Here is a 15,796-nt window from a genome sequence, read left to right on the forward strand (position 1 = left end):
TCTGTCGCTATCCAGTTCAGTTACAGCTGAATATCAGCACTGACCCACCATATTGTCAGACTGTAAGACAATGCGCCTTAAACACCCCTACGTTGGCCAAATGATAAATTAGAGTAATCTCTAATGCCAAGATAAATCTTATCCTGACAACATGGCAGTTAATTCTGGAGGAAGTGGGGGTTGCTGGAGGAAGGTACTGGCTCACTACTGGTACCTAGAATTAATGAAGTTACATTAGGGGGGGCAGCCTCCTCATACAACACCCCCCCCCCCCAGCATGTTCGGGAATCAGACACAGCCTCAGTCTTTAAGTCTAGGCTAAAAAGCCCTTGGTAATTCATTTTCCCTGTCAGATCTAGACCTGCTGGAGTCTTTGTTGCTCTGTTAATACTGTAATCTATGAACAGTCACTCATTACAGAACTAACTCTGTTTTTTTTCCTTTCTATGCCGAGTTGAATAGCTGCCCGTCCTGTGTGTCTGATGCTGTTGCCTCTTCTGACTTGATTGGGTACCCACTGATAACCAGCCTTCTGGGAATGACTTGACCACCATTGAGCTTCTTGCTGTACAACGCTGTGCAATTCTCCCCCTCAGATGCTGCTGCCGCTCCCTTCACTGGCTTCTTGTAGCCGCACGCTTCAGATTTAAAACCCTGATGCTTACAAAACCAAAAATGGACCAGACCCTCCCTACTTGATGGCAATGGAGAAATCTCGGACTGTACCACGAGCCCTTTGAGCTTCAAGTTGACCCACCGTCTGTCAAGACGCCTGGAAGACAAGCATCAAGAATGTTCTCTGTACTGGCTTCCAGGTGGTGGAACGAACTCCCACTGGCTCTCTGTACAACAGAGTCTCTCGCTGTCTTCAAACGCAGACTGAAGAATCATCTCTTTACACAGCACTTAAATAAGCACTGAGTGAAGTATTGATTGTTCAACTCTGTCCTTTTCTCTCTGTATCTACCGTTTCTAGCAGTATCTGAGCTCAGGACCGTCTTTCTCTCTAACTTATTGGTAACTAGCAAATATACGTTCTCTAGATAGACACTCAGAAAACTCACACTCAGAAAGTGTGAACTGCTATATCACTCCACATTGTCTGGCACTCGATTTATTTTGGTTTAAAGGCAAGTGCTGGTTTTAAAGAGAGGTGCTTAGATGCTGGTAAAATATGCACGCCGGAAAAGCTGCACATGAGAAATATCTGGCAACCTCAGGTGTGTGAACTGCAAGTGCACTGTACAATAATCTGAATGTATCACCCACATAACCTAGTGAAAGCTTGTAGAGGTGAAAGATGGCTGGCAATCTGCATTAAATGGGGTCCATCTCTTTAAATGCTTAATATGTTTATAACATACAAGAAAACAGTTAACCATAATGCCCCTCTCCACACACACACACACACACACACACACACACACCACTAAACACACTTTCAAGTTGTGTGCTGATACTACAGTGCAAACCTTATGTTTCTATGAAAACTTGTATATCTAGGTAACTTTGACAAAAAGCACTGGCAACTTTTTTGTAATTCAGATTTTTATTTTTATATAAAAACTGTAGCTATGTTATAGTATAACAATAAAAATAGACAGCCATATACACACCTGGGGACAGAGCACAAATGACAGGTAAACAAAATTTTATACATAAAAATATAAACAAAACAATAAATAATAATAAAAAAAAAACAGCATTTCATTGCTGGAAAACTTTTAAGTGCAGTTAATGAGAGTCACAGAGAAGCTGGTTTTGTCTGATTGATCCTAGATCAAAACAGTCACATCCATAAGAGAATGTACCCCTTGAGATGGAGATATTGGAGTCAATGCTGAACTAATAAAACATATTTTGATAATAGATGGTCAGATTTTTTTTAAAACATTAAATGTGCTGTTCCACTGTATGTTACTGTAGTCCGCTCCACTACAGCAGCATTCCCCAACTCCAGTCTAGGTCAATGGGACTAAGACTCACACCTGCTATAAATCACCAGATCAATAATAAACATCATTTTGCTTGTTTGCCATGTGATAATTTCAGGAAAAATAAAAAAGTAGAGCTAAATCTGTGATAGAAAAATCACAGAACAGTTCAGAACACAGGATGTTGACACAAATAATATACACATTTGTTTCTCAGACCAAAAAATCCAAGATCCAAATACTATTTTGCATTTCATACACATGTTTAAGAAATACTGTCTTGGTATATCAAACTGTATAGAGTTTACATAGAAAACCTTACTACTGTTATTAATGAAATCAAGCTCTTTTTTATTTAAGGGACCCATTTCCCAGGGAAAGTTTTCAAATAATTATATTTCAGTTCCAGGGGGCAAGGTGACACTAGAGAACAAGGAGTAGGGTTAAAACCAAAAAATGGGATTGGGCATGGGATTGCATGGTGAAATCAGATTGATGGAGAATGTGTGGTGTATGGTTCTGTTCAATGACAGACTTGTAAAAATAGAAGAACCCTTTTTGGTGCTATATAGAACCATATACATAACATTCTCCATCGATCTGAAGAACCATTTCACCTTGCAAAAACACATTTAAGTATGCATGGTCCTTTATTCTGATACTGTCTTTGCTAAAGAACACTTGAAGAACCATCTTTTTAAAAAGTATCTGATAGTGGCAAAGAAGTTAGAGACTCCTTGGTCGTTGACTCCTTGGTTTCCGACACCTAACTGAATCAATAGTGACTTCTGAAAGATGCAGGCTGTTAATATCCCAGTTGGATATTTCTGACTCCGCAATGCTGAATCGGGTTTGTGATATAGTGCGTAATGATATGATATCATTTGGGGTCCTACAAACGACCCCAGAGTCATTTTCATCTTTAAGAGGATCAACTGGGGGTTTAACTGCCTTCAATGCCTCAGACTTTTCGGAGAGGATCTTAAACCATTTTGGGGCGAAGTGGCAGAAGATGACTCCATAGTTGGAGACCATAATGCCAGAGATCTGGACGATGGGGCGTGACTCATATTGAGTGATAAAGATTGGAATAAAGCAAAGCCAGGCAAACAGATGGATGAGCATGCTGAAGACTATAGGATCAGTCTCATCATCTCTCCCCTTGAAGGCCAATCCAAAACACACCACAGCTAGTAAAGCAATGTAGACATGCATCGCACCAAAGCCATACATAGAGCCCTGAGTGCACAGACGGTTCAGGGTAAGTAACTGAGTTTTTGATTGTTTCTCCTCAACATCAACAGGATCAAATACCATCCAGAAGATGCAGATGAGAGCTTGAATAGCAGTGAGGATTCCTATGATGACAAAGGGCTTATCTAGTCTTCTCAGCATGCGATGTCTGTCTGGGTTGAAGGCCATATAGGCCAAGAATGTGTGAACGGCCTTAACCAGAATGCAGGACACACAGAGAGTGAACCCAAGACCATACATGGTCTGTTGTGCTCTGCAAATATGGATGTTTGGGCTGCCTAAGAAAAGTATTACACCTCCAAAACTCACCATCAGGCCAAATTTCATCAGACATGAAATGACTAAGATGCCCTTTATGATGGGTTTTTCTCTGTGTAGGATGTAAAAGATGAATGAGAACACCAGCAGTAGAGCACCTATTACTGTTCCAATCATCACTACAATGGAATAAGCTGCAGACCACTCCAAAAACCAGATCTTCCATTTCTGACATTCCCTCGACCCTGGAAGAGACCAAGAGCCTTCTGGACATTGTTTACAGGCAAGTTGATCTGTGGAGAGAAAGAAAGAGAAACATTTAAATGTCAGGTGGGGAAGTAAACAGAAGTATTTTCCAAGGTTTTTCTCATTGTTAAATATGCTGGTGTAGGTCTCCCTGATTGCATGAGAGCTGTAAACCTGTAGCTACATAGTCTGCTTACATCTACGGCAGTACTACTACAAGGGAGTAACTGGTTTGGCCCAAGCTTAATGGACTGTATAGCAGGACATTTCAGGCTACCATAATAACCCATGAATTTGGACTTCTAAATGGTTGTGAAGTTTCAGTTCTTAGGAGACATATTTTTCCCAATAAGTAGTCAGTGTGGATAAATGACCTCTTTTACAATCTTCCCAAACATTTGCATTCATTTTGAGGTGTGCTTTGTTCATTGTCCTGCTAGAAGATTCAACCATGGCCCAGTTTAGGTTTTGGGCTCAGGCATTCAAGTTTTGATTTTACTTCTGCTGGTACTTAATAGAGTCGGTGATACCATGTATCCAAACTTAATGTCCAGGGCCTTTGAAAGAAAGACCGCCTGACAATATGACAGATCCACCACCATACTTCACTCCATGCCTATCTATGTGTCCACGTCACACCTTCTGTCGTTTTGTTTTTATGCCAAAAAGCTTTAGTTTAGTTTAGGCGGCACGGTGGCGTGGTGGGTAGCGCTGTCGCCTCACAGCGAGGAGGGCCTGGGTTCGATTCCCTGGCTGGGTGACCGGGGTCCTCTCTGTGTGGAGTTTGCATGTTCTCCCCGTGTCTGTGTTGGTTTCCTCCCACAGTCCAAAGACATGCAGTCAGGCCAATTGGACCTGCTAAATTGCCCCTGGGTGTGAGTGACTGTCTGTGTCTGTCTGCCCTGCAATGGACTGGCGACCTGTCCAGGGTGTATCCTGCCTTCCGCCCAAAGACTGCTGGGATAGGCTCCAGCGCGCCCCCCCCCCCCCGCGACCCTGACGGGGAAGCGGCTTAGAAAATGGATGGATTTTAGTTTTGATCACAGAACAAGATATCACTCAAAGTTCCAGTAATGTCCGGCACACTGTAGGCATAACATTCTGATATCTGTATTTCTCACATGATATTTCTTTCTCATATCATCGTATATTTATTCCCCGTAAAACAGAAATCCATGGCTGACCATTTAAGAGTTCCTAATCAAACAGGTGAGCCTAAAAATATGAATAGGAATATACTTCATTTACATTTCACTTCGAAGACTTTTCCAATTGTGGCATACATAAAAAAAAAAAATACAAAAAATACAAAAAATATTTATTTTGAACTATTTACTTTTAATTATTATTATTATTATTATTTATTATTTTTCTTTGTTAATATTTTCAGTGAAAGGTCAAAAGGATGTGTTTATAGAGCAATTTTTACAACAGGTGTTGTCACAAAGCAGGTTTACAAAATCATCCGGGTCTGGAAAATCTCCCGAAGAGCAAGAAGAAGGAACACTAAGAGGAACCAAGACTCAAAAGGGGAGCCCATTCCTTGTTTGGTCAACAACAAATAGCAAAACAAAAACACAAGAGCACAAGATTTTACAACTAATACATTAATTCATTTATATTAATTAAAACATTGAGCATAAAGAAAACAGAAAACGAACTAGCCTCTCATTAGGCAGATTTATTTAGACCAAAGATAACCAGTGACTGCTATTAGAGGCCTATCAGAATAATAATCATTATACACAATGAAATTGTTTTATATAGCCTGCTTTGCACAAGTTAACCAGAGGTGCCAATGTTTGTAGAGAGATCTGTTTATAATTTACTCACCTGTCTCATTAGAATAGGATCCCTCGCTACAGTTAGTACAGGTATAACAACAGGACATATTTGATATGTTCTTCTCTGTGCCTGGGAGACATGTCACTGAACATCTGGACAAGGGCACCTGGAGGTAAAGAGAGAGGTTTTGTTGGTTATTAATACCTTAAATTGTACTAATACACAGACAGTGGGCCAGATAGTGTTTAATTGATTCTCACCGTGTTGTTGGTCCAGGGGATTTTGTGGTCATCAATCTCAACTTCGTCTTTTTCTATGAGAAACCTCCCCACCACATTAGGCACTCTTTCATCACCACTCTTTTTCCACATTATGAGATCGTAACCACTGTCAAAATCCCCATATTGATTAAAGGCGTATGTCTGATTGTCCAAAGTGAAGTTCACTTTGTGAAGAATGTCTACAAGCTGAAAAAAATAAATAAATAAAATAAACATATGAAAGTATAAGCACATCTTTGCCAGACACTGCCACCACACGTTAACATATAATCACTCTAAAAAAAAAGCAGAAAAGTATTACAGTGATTTTATTTTCCTAAACTTGAACCAGTGCTGCTTCTGTGGCAGTTCTCTGTTGGGTTTATCCATTCACAAACATTTATGCTGCTTAGCTAAAGGCAACTCATCAGGACAATGACGACAGGGCTAGATATCAGAAGGAGAATATCTTCAGATTTTTCTTTGTTTTTTTTGGTTTGAGTAGGGAAGCGACAGTTGATAGTGTTGTTAATGTTAAATCAGTGTGGCGTTGAAAGGTGAAAGGTGGTTCTTCACATGCTGGGTTTGCAAGGTCCTCAAGAATAACAAGCTTATTTGTCTACCTGATGACAATTTAAGTATAAACTAGTGATGGGACTTGATTAAAATTTTTAATCGAGCTAATTACAGGGTCTGTAATTAATTAATCGCAATTAATTACAAAAATTATTTGGCTACTAAAATTTTGAATGAATACACGTATATTCTTAACAACAAACATGTTTATTGCTTCCACCTTGTGGAAACATGCTGGATTAGGGGTTCATTTTCCTGGTCAAGTGCTCTTTGCTCTTTATACAGTTCCATTGTGTTGGCTGGACTGTGTCTGAAATGACCCACTATCTTGCGGCACAATTGGTGCCAACTGTTGTAACCTTTTGCTCAATTTTCCAGGCCTCAGCTACAGAAAAAATGGTCTGCGCAGTTTACTGCATAATGTCTGTTGTTGACTTTCTCTACAGTGAGGGTGAAAGATGCTAATTGCCATACTTTGTTAACGACGCATACTGTGTGCGCGGTCACGCCAAGGTAGTTAGAATTGCTGACGGAAGTCCAAAGGTCCCCTGTCAATGCAACACAATCAACTGCACTCAATATGTCTTGTTTTGACTGCTTTTCGTCATCATAAATCTGCCTAATCTTACTCGCCGTGGTTTTCCTACACGGGAGCAGGGTCCGATGTCGCTATCTAACACAGACTGTAGCCCCCTATCCTCTACCACCGAAAGTGGTCTACAATCTGCTACGATCCATTTAGCCAGGGAGTTGCTCAATTTTTCAGACCTAGACTTACTTATATTGGCCCTGAAACCTGTCATCTGGTCCAATGTGGGCTGGCTGGAGCGTTTATTTACCGCTGCTGGGGGCGCTGAAATTAGCTGTGGGGTCGGCTGTACTTGCATATACAGTTCCACCCACTAGTTAGAACTCCCCAAATAACACAATACCACCAGTGCTAGGAGGGTGGAAAGCTAGAACAGGCTTCCTCCAAGACCTGTGAAGCCACCTCATCTTCCCGTTACTGCTCATGCAACCTCACTGGACAGCTGAACGCACTCAGAGGAAACCACAAAGACCACTGCCAGTTCTTTAACATCAACTAGTAGACACCTGCACTGACTGGCATCAACAGGGATCACCATCTCTTGATGACGGGAGACGGTCCATCTTAAGATCAAATCTGTGCATGCAAATCTATAAAAAGAAATAAGGCCCTTTGTCTCGGCCTTGACTCTGACTCACTTTCAGTGGTCTTGACTACAACACTAATGTAATGTTTAACGATCGATCACAGTCAGCGGGAGATCTCAGAACAAAAAAACGGTGAATAGGACCAAACACACTCATGGGGAGGCCTCACAAACACTTTAACAACCCCAAAAGCCAAAAGCCCACAGCCAAAAACATGTTTTCATTTGAAGTTTACTCTCAGCTTATGTTTCGGCACACTGTCTTTTTGTAGTGCTACGTAAAGTTTGATATGGTGGCCATTCCTTCTTGTGTGGCTCATATTTTTTTCAAGTGTATATTATTATATGTTATATATAAGTACATATTTACTCACTCAATTCCATTCCCCACTACCAGCTGCTTCAATTCGAATAAAGAATAATATTAGCTTTTATTAAAAAATGATTTTGATAAAGGCTTTCATATTGACGCAGTCACAGCAGCACCAATCAGTAAGTCAATCATTGATTTTGTTATGTGAGATTTCTGTCTTGCATTGACTTCAGTCCAAGTTGCTCAACTACATTTCTCACTTCTGCATCAAAGAGAGTAATAAATTAAGTTAAGTGATACTTTTTTGATCCCACAACCGGGGAAATTCCACCTCCGCATTTAACCCATCAGTGAAGTGAAACACTACATGCACACTAGTGAACACACACACTAGGGGGCAGTGAGCACACTTGCCCGGAGCGGTGGGCAGCCCTATCCACGGCACCCAGGGAGCAGTTGGGGGTTAGGCGTCTTGCTCAAGGACACCTCAGTCATGGACTGTCGGCCCTGGGGAGGTGTCCTTGATCAAGACACATAACCCCCAACTGCTTCCCGGGCGCCGTGGATAGGGCTGCCCACCGCTCCGGGCAAGTGTGCTCACTGCCCCCTAGTGTGTGTGTAAATTGCATTAGCCAGTTTTGACTTTTTTCTGTCATCAACATTAAAAATAGCTCGCAAGAGTTTTGTTATCTTATCGTTACTAGTTTTGCTGTATTAACACACAACATAGAAATTTTACCTGCCACGGCAGTAAGTTGGCAGCTCCAGAGCAGGCAGTGTCATTGCATTTTAGAAGGTTCCTGATGGCATGAGCTACAGCGTACACTGCTACTCTCTGATTGTAGGCCTCCATCAGATGCACAGCATTGAGCAGGTAGTCATCGTTGGCCTCCAGTGGGTCTGTCACATTGCAGGCCAAAGGGGACGTGTGCTCTGACTGCTGACTGCAGTTGAACCTCAACTGTTTGTACTCCCTGATGAAATCATTCCTCACTCCTTGGCTTACAGTCAGATTCTTGAGGTAGTCTTCAAAACCTGGGATCATCCCTGTGACAAAGTCAAAGCCAAAGATGTCGCCCACTTTGTTTATGTCCTTCATCTTCATCACAAACCGTGCTGTAGACCAGGCATCACTGGCGATCCAGATTCGAGAAGTATTGGTCTTAATCAGCTCCTGAAAGAGCATCTCCACATGTTCTGGTCTCAGAATGAGCAGCACAACTTTGGCGGTGGAACTTCGGATAACATCAGCCACGGCTTTGATGCGCTGCTCAATATTTAAGGAACCTAAGTAGTTTGGTAACACTTCCTGGTACTCCACACATATGCTTTCTCGTCCTGAATCAACCATAAAATGCTGCAAAGCAGGTTCTCCATACTCATCGTCTATCGTCACCACTCCAACCCAGTCCCAGTTAAAGTACTTCATTAGCTTCGCCAGGGCCTTCGTCTGGTACACATCGCTTGGAATGACACGGAAAAAGGATGCATAACGTGATTTGTCGCTCAGTGCTGGTGAAGAAGATGTGCAGCTGATCTATGAAGAGAAAAGTGAAGTGTAATTAATCTGCGTATAATTCACTATAGTTTTCCTATGTAGCACTCAAAGTGCTGAAAAGCTTAAGATACAACCCCAATTCCAGTGAAGTTGGGACGTTGTGTAAAACATAAATAAAAACAGAATACGATGATTTGCAAATCCTTTTCAACCTATATTCAATTGAATACACTACAAAGACGAGATATTTAATGTTCAAACAGATAAATTTTATTGTTTTTTGCAAATTTTCATTCATTTTGAATTTGATGCCTGCAACACGTTCCAAAGAAGTTGGGACAGGGGCGTGTTTCCCACTGTGTTACATCACCTTTCCTTTTAACACTCAATAAGCGTTTGGGAACTGAGGACACTGATTGTTGAACCTTTGTAGGTGGAATTCTTTCCCATTCCTGCTTGATGTACAGCTTCAGCTGCTCAGCAGTCCGGGGGCTCCGCTGTTGTATTTTGAGCTTCATAAGGGGCCACACATTTTCAATGGGAGACGGTCTGGACTGCAGGCAGGTCAGTCTAGTACCCGCACTCTTTTACTACGATGCCACGCTGTTGTAACACGTGCAGAATGTGGCTTGGCATCGTCTTGCTGAAATAAGCAGGACGTCCCTGAAAAAGACGCTGCTTGGATGGCAGCAGATGTTGCTCCAAAACCTGTATGTACCTTTCAGCATTAATGGGGTCTTCACAGATGTGCAGGTTACCCCTGCCATGGGCACTAACACCCCCCCACACCATCAGAGATGCTGGCTTTTGAACTTTGCGCTGAAAACAATCCGGACAGTCCTTTTCCTCTTTGGCCCGGAGGACACGGCGTCCATGAATTCCAAAAACAGTGTGAAATGTGGACGCGTCAGACCACAGGACACTTTTCCACTCTGCGTCAGTCCATCTCAGATGAGCTCGGCCCAGAGAAGCCGGCGGCGTTTCTAGGTGGTGTTGATATGTGGCTTCGCTTTGCATGGCAGAGCTTTAACCTGCACTTGTAGACGGAGCGACGAACTGAGTTCACTGACAGTGGTTTTCTGAAGTGTTCCTGATCCCATGTGGGAATATCCGTTACAGAATGATGTGGGTTTTTAATGCAGTGCCGTCTGAGGGGTCGAAGGTCACGGGCATTCAGTGCTGGTTTTCTGCCTTGCCGCTTACCTGCTGAGATTTCTCCAGATTCTCTGAATCTTCTGATGATATTATGGACTGTAGATGATGAAATCCCTAAATTCCTGTAGTTGCACGTTGAGAAACGTTGATCTTAAACTGTTGGACTATTTGCTCACGCAGTTGTTCACAAAGTGGTGAACCTCGCCCGTCCTTGCTTGTGAACGACTGAGCCTTTCAGGGATGCTCCCTTTATACCCAATCATGACACTCACCTGTTTCCAATTAACCTGTTCACCTGTGGAATGTTCCAAACAGGTGTTTTTTTGAGCATTCCTCAAGTTTCTTCTTCACTTCTTTGGAACGTGTTGCAGGCATCAAATTCAAAATGAGTGAATATTTGCAAAAAATAATAAAGTTTATCCGTTTGAACATTAAATATCTCGTCTTTGTAGTGTATTCAGTTGAATATCGGTTGAAAAGGATTTGCAAATCATCGTGTTCTGTTTTTATTAATGGTTTACACAACATCCCAACTTCACTGGAATTGGGGTTGTGCAGTCAGACTCAGCGCTATAGTGGACTGATGGAAGGATGTTTACAGTGTTTATGTGACGGAATCTGCTGACGTACAGTAATAAACAAACCCGTAAGACATAATGTCTGAAATCATTAACTATAATCGCGAATTCTGCTCCCTGTTACAGTGTCCTATATAGTGATCAAGTGTAGGGTACAGCGTTTAGGGCATTTGACTCCACTGACTGGAACAGATTCTAAATCAACGCTGTAAACGTCAAGAGATTTGTGAACACATGTTGTGCCCAGCATTCCCTGCCATCTGTCCCTGGACCAATATGCCATACTGCAAAATTAATTTCAACAATATTAAAACATTCTTTATTCTTTTAAAACATCATAAGGCAAATTGTCTTTGTGGTTATTTAGCACCCAACAGTAGTAGGTTTGTTTGAAGCCAAAAATCAGTGTGTTTTGATAACCTAATCTTAATGTCCAGGATAATAGCTGTGTTGATGCACTGAAATGTAGACAACAGGTCATAAGTCAGCCAGTTAAGTCTTTTAACAGTAAGGTCCATTTCACCCCTCCCCCTACTACTTAGCCCTTAGCCCTCTGTTTTGCATGTTCATGTCTAGGAGTAGGGTGTCCCAATTTTTGTTGACATAGAGGAGTAGGACAAAAAATTGAGGTTTTTAAGAGTCTCGCTCCAAAAAACCCGGTGGCTATCTCGTTCCACCTTAAATAGTCCAGCGCTGTTGATGTCTGAAGTGCCAGAATGTAACTGCTGTACCATTTAAGATGGAAAAATTCAAGCAAGAAGCTGGCGATAGCTGACTTCAGCTTCATATTGCCAAAGAATTTGTGGTGGGTGATAATAAATAATTATATTATAGCCCCTCTTTGAAAGCCTATACTGCCCTATATGTAACTAAAGCCAGCAGTGAGGTTGCTAAACTTTTCCCATCTCTGCTATCACTGAAGTCTGGCCAGGTCACCAACAGAGCAGCACTAGTAGCTAATGAAGCAATGTTTATTGGTTGCCATTGTACAAGATAAATTTGATTAATAAGAGGTGCGATAAGATAAAACAGTTAAGACTTTTCAGAAGAACACATTGTTAGGGGGGCAGTCGTGGCCTGGAGGTTAGGGAACCAGCCTTGTGACCAGAAGGTTGCTGGTTCGATCCCCAGCACTGACAGTCCATGACTGAGGTGTCCTTGAGCAAGACACATACCCCCAACTGCTCCCCAGGCGCTGTGGATAGGGCTGCCCACTGCTCTGGCCAAGTGTGCTCACTGCCCGTGTGTGTGTGTGTGTGTGTGTGTGTGTGTGAGAGTGTGTGTGTGTGTGTGTGTGTGTGTGTGTGTGTGTGTGTGTGTGTGTGTGTGTGTGTATACTTATATATATACACTTTGTATGTGGTGTTTCACTTCACGGACGGGTTAAATGTCCTCAGTCTTGGACTGTCGGCTCTGGGGATCAAACCAGCAACCTTCCGGTCACAGGGCCAGTTCCCTAACCTCCAGCCCACGACTGCCCCCAACTAGTGTTGACAAGTGCATTTGAGTTCATTAGCTGCACACTTAGAGCACAGCTGTCCTCTCAAACATCATAAGAAGGAAGCGAATAAACGCACAAATACTTTTACATTTTCCTTTAGTTTTCATGTGTGTTTGGTGAACGTTTTCTCTGCTCTCTGACACAAACAGTGTGCTCTACTCAATTTGTGCATGTCACTAGTTAGTTGTAGTTTCACTGACCTCTCCTTTACACATACGGACCAACAGTAACACCTGCCATGCATGCTCTCCTTAACGAGCATTTAAGCAAACTGACATTGCCAGTCCAGAGCGTTTTCACTCAGTGAAAGCGAAGCAGTGATAGGAATCGTTGTGAGCGTTCAGATTCATCTGTAGGTCTTTTTGTAAAATGCGTGAGAGATGTCAATGTAGGGTGAAAGCGTAAGATTGGACAGAGCTGAGTGAGTCTCATGGCCAATGTGTGAGCGTTGGAAGAGCTCGCTCTACCTTGTTGGTAAGCTTGTTTGGATTCATGCATATTAAGTAGCTGGTTAGTGGATAATTGGAAGTGTTTTTAATATTCAGGCAGTGTTTTCCTACAGTGTTGGTAGCTTATGAGCAAGCTAATGTTAGCACCAATGCTAGCTAGCACAGTAGAGGGCTAGCATCACCAGCACCAACTGCATCACTGCAAATGGGAGCAGCAGCGGGTTTGTGGTAGCAGCAGTGGGGCTATGGGAGCAGTAGCGGCCTGAAGCATGTAAAGGAAGCCAAAATAATGCTGAGAATTTTAATTAAAAATTTTTGTGAAACTTTTTAGCAGACGAATTGCAAGAAAAAAAACCCAAAACTGCCATATAGTAAAATAGTATAGCCTATTTCCCCGAATGTGTATTTTAAATATGCATTGTAATAGAACATTGCTGCTGTCGGAAGAAAACCTCGTATCTCCATTTTTGTCATTTTTCAGTTTTTGACATAATTTCAAAGGACCTGTTGCCCTTTACATTGTGTGTAAATTTCATGATGAATGGAGCAAAAGAAACAGCCCAGGGTGACTTGGAAAGACGTCTGGTTCCATTGAGTTCAATTAAAACGACAGTATGTTTTGTCTTTCTCCTGTAAAGTTCTCATTTTGGAGATAGGAGGTTTTCTTCCGACAACAGCGATATGTTACTGAACACATTTAGGACAGTACTCAGTATTTAGCCACCACTGTGCTCTCAAAGCATTCTGCCCAACCCTGCTAACTGCTACATTCAGAACATTATGAACATGTAATTTGATAGCTTCTGCATGTCCTGTAGCTGAAAGCTGCCTGGCACTATGTTGTAATCCTCTGGAATGATCAGACTTATTTAATAACATACAACACTAAACTAAAATAAGTATTTTGGTAAGACAATTGACACAAATACCAATCTGTATAATTATAATAAACTATAATAATGCCATGGTAAAGTTCATAACACTGTATCAATGATGTTTTAAAAAAGAGACATTATGGTATCTCGTGTCACACAGTCAAAGCCCCTTTAATCCCAGAACTTCAACTCATATTACCTGGGGAATCATGTAGATGCTGAGCAGTTTGGCCACAGGAATGGACAGCTCAGAATATCTCTCGCCCATGAAAGCCTTCACTGGCGAGGAAAAGTTTGAGTTGTCGGTGAGAACTGCAAGTGTCTTGTTAATAGAAAGCATGTGCTCCACGCACTGCAAGGCTTTGGTAGAGTACACACAGGGATCGCACATCAGATATCCAAGCCGAATCCCAGGAAGAAATCCAGAGTCATTGATCTTTTCAATGGTGTAAATTGTAGCCAGAGAGTGGACAAATGGTATGAGATCAAAGCTGGAAAAGAGACAGAAGAAGAGCCGGTTACAGTGATGTGTAATGTAAATGGGATATTTATCAACAATAATAGTAAAAGTAAAAAGACACCAAACTCTCTCACTTACTCTGTGCAGGTATATTTATCCGGGCGAACCCGATCCTGAAGGTCCTTTACTTTAGTGTGAACTGATGCCAAAATCCCAAGAACAATGTCTCCAGGTGCATATGCCCCACACAGGGAGTCCGTATTATCGCAGCGGACCCCCAACCCCGACATTACAGCCACCCACAACGCACAAAAACACAGAGAAGATACACATGACGCCATGTCAGATTTCGTGAATGCGTTTGAGGGTAACTTGGTAAAGAACTGTGTGCAAACTGAAACCTTTTATAGGAGGAATGTGGGAGAGCAGGAACCACAACAAAGGAGCAGAACCTGTTTAGTCTAAAGTTGGAACAAGAAACTGCTGTGGACAAAAATGTTGTTGTAGGTCTCAAAGCACAGAGTATGTTATTTGAAAGTACTGTAGTCTGCTGAACTGTATCTGTTTTTTTTTATGTAGTTTTCAACACACGAATGGAACTCAAAAGCATCACACCCACTGGTGAATGCAGGGCCTAGAAATTATGCTCTTAATTACACAGTTTTGGTTTGTTTGCTCGAGAGGTCTCAAATAGGTCAAATATAGGCCTAAAATTCATACAATTTATTTACCTAGCTGACACAGAAAAGCAGGGCCAGTGAGCAGTGTGCAGATACATCTTGTATCTTTGATCAGTCATTTATTGAATGACTAGGGGTGAATTTATTTCATATTATCAGTTAAAAACTGAACATTACTTTTATTACATTACATTTTATTACAACGTCTGCCAAGAAGCACGCTTGCCTTTACAGGAAAGATCTGACACGTAACTGAAATGTGAGATTCTGTCACCGTGCCAAACTCTCAGTGAACCTGAAAACATTCCATAGAGGCCTCCCTCAACGTGGAGTACTGCAGTTCAGTTCAGTTCAGTTTATTTTTATTATTTCATTTTGTTTTACTTTATTTTGGGATCTCTCGTGATGTGTTGCATCATGAATGAAAAGACTGCAACTTTCATTTTATATCTAAACTTAAACAATTTCACAACTCAGTGTTTTTAATTATGAAATGAAATTAGGCTTGGCATTAAGGATAGGACCCAGATTAATAGTCTCTCCCAGACAACTGTCAGTCAGCTGGCTTGATAACATCAGCACCCTGCTGACCCTTTGGGCCACCTACATTACTGTCCTGCACACAAGGTTTAACTAGTTCTAATCTACACCAACTTATGCTGAAATCAGTGGAATCAGTGGAATCTTCCTAGTCTTAGCTCTTTGTATCTTAACCGGTGGACTGCTTGCAGTACTGAACACTAGATTGTCTTGAACAGATGGCTGGTATTTTTCTCCTGTACTGCTTTCATTCTGTAAT

General features: G+C 41.7%; 1 protein-coding gene across 1 annotated transcript; it reads right to left on the reverse strand.

Moving 5' to 3' along the window:
- Positions 1–1,583: 1,583 nt before the first annotated feature.
- LOC108412361 (G-protein coupled receptor family C group 6 member A-like) lies at positions 1,584–14,712 on the reverse strand. Its single transcript, XM_017684348.2, has 6 exons — positions 14,456–14,712; positions 14,057–14,348; positions 8,541–9,338; positions 5,738–5,944; positions 5,526–5,643; positions 1,584–3,739 (listed from the first exon to the last, which is right to left on the reverse strand). Exons 1-6 carry the CDS (start codon positions 14,656–14,658, stop codon positions 2,661–2,663), a joined length of 2,697 nt encoding a protein of 898 aa, XP_017539837.2. The 5' UTR covers positions 14,659–14,712; the 3' UTR covers positions 1,584–2,660.
- Positions 14,713–15,796: the final 1,084 nt, after the last annotated feature.

This window comes from Pygocentrus nattereri, chromosome 4, assembly GCF_015220715.1.
Source record: "Pygocentrus nattereri isolate fPygNat1 chromosome 4, fPygNat1.pri, whole genome shotgun sequence".
NCBI lineage: Eukaryota > Metazoa > Chordata > Actinopteri > Characiformes > Serrasalmidae > Pygocentrus > Pygocentrus nattereri.

Bases quoted from the DNA above. Each gene is read 5' to 3' on its own strand.
- LOC108412361 (XM_017684348.2), bottom strand. From the start codon at position 14,658: ATGGCGTCATGTGTATCTTCTCTGTGTTTTTGTGCGTTGTGGGTGGCT. The intron at 14,349-14,455 runs GTAAGTGAGAGA...TCTCTTTTCCAG, and splicing joins GATAAATATACCTGCACAGA to CTTTGATCTCATACCATTTG. The intron at 9,339-14,056 runs GTAATATGAGTT...TTCTCTTCATAG, and splicing joins GCATCTACATGATTCCCCAG to ATCAGCTGCACATCTTCTTC.